General features: G+C 43.8%; 1 protein-coding gene and 1 pseudogene across 2 annotated transcripts in view; one reads left to right on the top strand and one right to left on the bottom strand.

The window, feature by feature from the left end:
• CUNH1orf159 (chromosome unknown C1orf159 homolog) overlaps positions 1-5,951 on the top strand; it is a 40,611-nt gene continuing 34,660 nt past the window's right edge. Inside the window, exon 1 of one of the 2 annotated variants that reach the window (XM_027766531.1) lies at positions 1-144. In XM_027766531.1, the coding sequence (XP_027622332.1) occupies positions 25-144 (120 nt within the window). In that variant the 5' untranslated portion in view covers positions 1-24. The remainder of the gene's footprint in view (positions 145-5,951) is intronic. The other variant, XM_027766532.1, reaches the window with a different exon arrangement.
• LOC106733345 (high mobility group protein B3 pseudogene) overlaps positions 5,548-5,951 on the bottom strand; it is a 585-nt pseudogene continuing 181 nt past the window's right edge.

Genomic DNA, 5,951 nt, shown 5'->3' with positions numbered 1-5,951 from the left:
ACCTCCGGGAGTTGTAGTTTTCTTATGGGCGCTGCGCTTGCCGGGCCTTGGGCTGGGGCAAAGGGGAGACTACAAGTCCCAGGGGGCGCGACGGGACCGCCCGGAGGGCGGGGGGTACGAAAGAGGAACCCGAAGGGCGCAGGGGTGAGTGAGGGCTAGGGGGCTGGCGTCAAGGCGGCGGGCCGGTCCGGGCTTGGGGATCAGGGAGCGGTCCTTGAGCGAGCTCGGCGACTAGGGCTGGGAGCACCGACGGGGGCCGTACAGCTGGGCGGGCCTGGGAGGCGGGGCAGAGATGCTCGGGGACCCCGCCGAGGGCTGCAACGCAAGCCCTCCCGGCGCCCCCGCGGGTTCGCAATTCTCCCAAGTGTCGGGTGTCTTCCCGCGGTGGGGATAAGCCGGGCGTGGGCTCAGGAAGGTGAACAAACCTGGGCCGAGAGGTCGCCGGGCTGGATTCAGTTACGATGCTGATTTTTCCGCCCAGAGTTTGTAGGGTTTGTGTCAATTTCTCGCACGAAATAATCTCGGTCTGATTGGACAATACAGGTTTTTCAAGGAGTGTGTTGTTGCTATAACAATTGACGTTTTAGTTTAACGTAAGCCCAAGTTGTTTAGATATATTTCTTAGAGCATTTTAAAGCATGACATTTTGGCAAATGCAACTTCTTTCCCCAGAAAACCTATTTTGTAATTGAATTCTTAACTGCCTGATCCTATTAAATTTGCAGATGTCACGTGGACCAATTTTTTTTTTTTGGTTTGCTTTTTTCTTGGTATTACTGCAGTATATGGAGAAGGCAGAACTGGGTCGACTTATTGTTTTTACCGGGGAAACTAAGGTGGTCCCAAGACGTTTAATAACGCACCTGATTATTCTGGTTTACATTCTCTGTTAAGAGCCACTGTGCAGTAGTTTCTGTTCAATTAAAATAAGTCATGGCCACATTATTTTTAGAAGCTCGTAGAAGGAAATAAAATCTGGGTTATGTAGAAAGTTTGTTTTCCTGATCTACACGTCCCATCCCCAATATTCCTCCCCAAAGTGGAGCAAGCCAGTATCTTGATGGGCAGTCACCTGAGCCCTCTGGTCCACAGGCAGCATCCCTTGGTTCCCAGAGACATCTCTCAGCCCCTCCCTGCATTATCATTGTTCTCCACCTTAGTTTATCACTCACTCATTTAAAGGACAACTTCTTGCCACCATATTACTGGGCTCTGCATCCCCAAGTTCTCAGTGACCCACAGTTAGGCTCCAGGTGGTCCACCCCCACTTGGTGTACTAAGACCACACAGATGGGAGGCAGAAGCCCACGGACTTAGTCTTGGCATCTGTCATACACAGCAATAGACTGGAATGTTTATATCTTATCAAATAGCTTACAGCATTTGTTTTCTGTCAAAGCACAAGTCAAGAGTTTAGATTGAGAGGCATGTGTTTATTCTTATTTTGTCCTGAAAGCTGCATTTCATGTTGGCTTCCTTTGCTTGCTGTAAAGTTGACCAGCAGTATCTCCGTGGCCGCAGTGAGGACTCCAGCTGACTGGCTTATGTTGTGTTCACTAAGGTTCAATGGTGTGAGAGACAGGTGTGAGAAACAGAAGTTCATCGACTACCTATCTGAACTCCCCTCTTCAGCTACTGCTGTCTGGGGAGCTTAAGTTACAATGAGTATCAGTGATACTGTTTACATGGTTTTCCTGCCAGCACCTAACCACTGTTGACTAAAAATAATTCTACCCATTCCATTACCTTTATATGTTACTTATTTAAAATAATAGCAATTAGAAGGCATTTTTTCCCTTCAGTTCTAAGAAGAAATAAGAGCTGTGAAAGCATTGTTTTAGTCATGTTGTATTGCTATAGTAGAATACCACAGACTGGGTAATTTATAAAGAAAAGGAATTTGCTTGCTTTCTCACTTTCTCGTTCTTTCTGTCATTCTGTCCCTCTCTGGTCAAATTTAAATAAATAAATAAAGTTAAATTTAAAAAAAAAAAAAGAAGAAGAAAGAAAAGGAATTTGTTTTTACAGGGCTGGAGGCTGGGAAATCCAGTATCAAAGTAGCAGTATCTGGGGAGGGCCTTCTTGCTATGTCATCCCTGGTGGAAGGCAGGAGGGCAACAGTGGGAGAGAGGAAAGCGCAAGAGGGAGCCAAACTCACTTTAATAACAAGTGTGCTCCCTCAATAATGCCATTAATCCATTCTTGAGGGCAGACTCCTCATAACCTAGTCACTTCTTATTAGGGCCCACCGTCCAACATTTGCTTTGGGGATTAAGTTTCTAACACATGAACTTTTTTTTTCTTTTTTTTTTTTTTGGGGAGGGGTTTTTGTTATTTTTTTTTTGGAGAGGTTTTTGCTATAGGGTGCATGTGCTTGCCAGAAAGACAGAGAGAGACAGAGAGACAGAAAGTGAGAAATCACCCCCCGGGGGGATGGCCACACCGCAACCCTTCTCCTCCATTCTCTTCTCTGGATCTTGGGCACACACGCACATGCGCCTGGCGTGTGTTTAAGCCACCGGGTCTGGAACTTGAACCACCGTCAACTACCTGGGAGTCCAGCGACATAGCCATTGCTTCAACTGCTGGTCCCCTAACACATGAACTTTGGGGACACATTCACACCCTAGTAGGCATGTAGTAAAACTTTCACATTTTTCATTGCCTTGTAGAATTTCTTTTTAAACCCTATTCTTTTGCTTTGGGCTCCAATAAAATTTTCAAAATAGAAAATGAATCGTACTTAATTATTGAAATATCATTTACGTACAGTGGAATGCACAGGTCTTGTGTCTACTCTGACCTGTTTTGACAAATGCATCCACTTATGTAATCTACATACCTGTCAAGATAGAGAAACTGTCTGTTATCCCTAGAGGTTGCCTCATAAGCATTTTCAGTCCCTTCCTACCCAGAAGCCGGCACTGTTGTGATTTGACTGCATTCCTTAGGTTTGTTACATACAGTTCATGTGATTTTGATCTGCCCCCTCTCACTCATCATGCTGTTTTGGGGATTCATCCATGTTGCTGTGGTGTGTGGCTCTGCTACCTGCACTGACCTATCCTGTAATGGTACTTGGGTAGGTTTCTAGTGTTTGTGACTAAAGAGGCCTCACACATTTTTGTACATTTTGTGTGTGTGTATGTAGTGGGGGGGCATATTTTCATTTCTTTTAGGAAAACAGTGAGGAGTGAAACTGCTGTGCTCAAGGTGTGAAAGTTCCAGCAGTTCAGTTATATCCCCCTTCATAGCTGAGAGGTTTCTTTAATTTGCATTTCCCTGATGCTTAACTGATGTTGAATACTTTTCCATTTTATTACTCATTTGTGTGTCTTTTATTATTATTATATTTTATTTATTATTATTACTTTTTAATTTGACCAGAGACAGAGAGGGAAAGTGAGAAAGCAAGCTGCCAGGTCCGGTACTTGAACCGTAGTCAACCATGTGCAAGTCCAGCATGGATACCATACTACCTGCTGCCCCTCTCCATTTTTTTGAGACCAGAAGGCATATATGCATGAGAGAGAAAGAGAGAGAGAGAGAGAGCCTCCCAAGGGGGCCTGGTCAGGCCACCCTACCCTTTCCTGTACTCCTCCTTGCCTTCAAGATTTCGGGCACACATGCACACATGGCTGGAGTATTTTTCAAATTGCTAGGACCCAAATTCAAACCATGTTTGGCCTTGTAGGAATCAGCTTCCCATGTACAGTGGTAACCACTGCGCTTCAGGCCTTGTTTGGGTCTTTAAATATAATTGGACCATTTCATCTAAGTTGTTGAATTTATTGGCATAAATGTGTTTATAATATTGGTCGATTATCCTGTCATAATTGTAGGATTTATAGTATGACTCCTTCCATTTTCTAATATTGATAATTCGTGCCAACATTTCATTTTATTTATTTTTTAGCTTTGCTATAGGGTGTGTGCACTTGCTGGAGAGAGGGAGAGGGAGAGAGAGAGAAGGTGAGAAATCATCCCCCCCTGGGGGGAATGACCACATTGCAATCCCTCCTCCTTCATTCTCCTCAGGAATTTAGGCATGCATGCGCATGTGTCCCGAGTGTTTTTCAAGCCGCCAAGTCTGGGACTCAGATCATACAGTCAGCCATGTGGGATCCAGCACCTTAACCTCCGTGCAACCTGCTGGCCCCTGTACTGACATTTTTTTTCTTGATTAGTTTACTAGATAGTTAGCAATTTTATTAAATCTTTTGAAGAGCCAACTTTTGACATTGCTAATTCCATTTTCTGTGTCATTAATTTGCACTCTTATTATTTCTTTTCCTCTAATCGGGTTTAATTCATTCATCTTTTTCTATCTTCTTAAGATGGAAACATAGGTCATAGATTTTACAATTGTCTTATTTTCTTTTTTAATTTAATTTTACTTATTATTATTATCATTATTTTAAATTTTGCTATAGGGCACATGTGTTCACCAGAGAGAAACGGGGGTGGGGAGCTTGGGAGGGATTAGAAAGCAAGCTACCGGGTTTGGGACTCAAACCGCAGTAGGCTGTGTGGGAGTCCAGTGCCACTTGCTGACCCCAACACTTGTCTTATTTCAAATATTGGTGTTAAAGCTATAAATTTCCTTCTTAGTGTTTCTTTAGCATCTTACAGAAGATTTGAAATGCTGTACTTCATGATCTTTGTTATAAATATTTTAAAATTTCTCTTGAGATTTCTTTCTTCCTTTTTAGAAATATAATACTGTTTATTTAACTTCAAAAACATTTCAGCATTCTAAACATACAAAAAAATAACAGAATGTTGCAAAGCGTGTTTTAAGTACAGAGGTTCTGGAGCTTCATTGATGCAGTGGCTCTTGGCTTTGCTGACAATGAAGAGTTCTACAGTTTATTTAAAATAAAGTTTTAATACTACCGCACTTAACTAAGGAAACAAAAATCCAAACCCTTCTCATGCCACCTGACCCCCCTTTTCCACAGCTAAGAATGGCAGCAGAACCCTAGGTCACTATGTACAGAACACACCCTGACACTTACACAGATACCACCGCAGAGTCAACGGGTTCAGCTCCCCAGTGCACACCCTGAGCCACCGCCCCTCCGACGGGCGCCCTTCCCGCAGCCTCTCCCAAGCCAGGAGCATGGAGAGTTTGTCACGGTTGTCCAGAGATATGTACAGTTGATAACTAAGGATTTCTAGCCAATAACCATATACATAACACCACCTTAGGAATTCCGGGAAACAAAAATGTCAGGGACATCCTTAATGCCTTGTCACACCAACAGCAAAGTGCACAGAGTGAGAACATGAGAATGCGTTTTCAATTTTAAAATGTTTGGAAATAGGTACAACTTTGATACAGTTTCAGGGTGCTCCGGACACCCATGGCCACTTCATGTAAACCACTGACAATTTCTAGAGCACTTTGAGAGACAGCGTGATCATGATCAAATTCTGCAATTAAACCTAATGAGAGTACTAGACATGCCTCCACTGAGGTGTGATTACGGCGCTCCCCTACGCTAAGGTATTCACAAGGAGACAGAGCACCAGTTTTTTGTTTTTTTATTCATCCTCCTCCTCCTCGTCTTCTTCCTCATCTTCTTCATCTTCCTCTTCCACATTTTTCTGGGCAACTTTGGCAGGACCTTTGGGGCCATCAAACTTGCCTTTAGACGTAGTCGGCAACACCCTTCTCATACTTGAGCTTTGCGGCCTTGGTGATGTAAGGCTGCCTCTCGCTGTCACTTGAGTTGTTCCACATGTCACCCAGCTTCTTTGCCACGCCTCCAATAGAGATGCCAGGGTTGGTGGATTTGATCTTGGGTGGGATGAACTTCTGAACAGAACAGGAAGAATCCAGACGGTGGCCCTTAGGGGGCATTAGGGTCCTTCTTCTTCTTGCCTCCCTTAACTGGTCCATAATCCTTCATGTCCCAATCATAGCATATTTTATCCGCCTTTGCCAT

The sequence above is a fragment of the Tupaia chinensis genome, unplaced genomic scaffold (assembly GCF_000334495.1).
Source record: "Tupaia chinensis unplaced genomic scaffold, TupChi_1.0 Scaffold143584_1, whole genome shotgun sequence".
Lineage (NCBI taxonomy): Eukaryota > Metazoa > Chordata > Mammalia > Scandentia > Tupaiidae > Tupaia > Tupaia belangeri.
The sequence above is the reverse complement of the archived record's forward strand: the minus strand, read 5'-3'. Positions and strand labels throughout refer to the sequence as shown.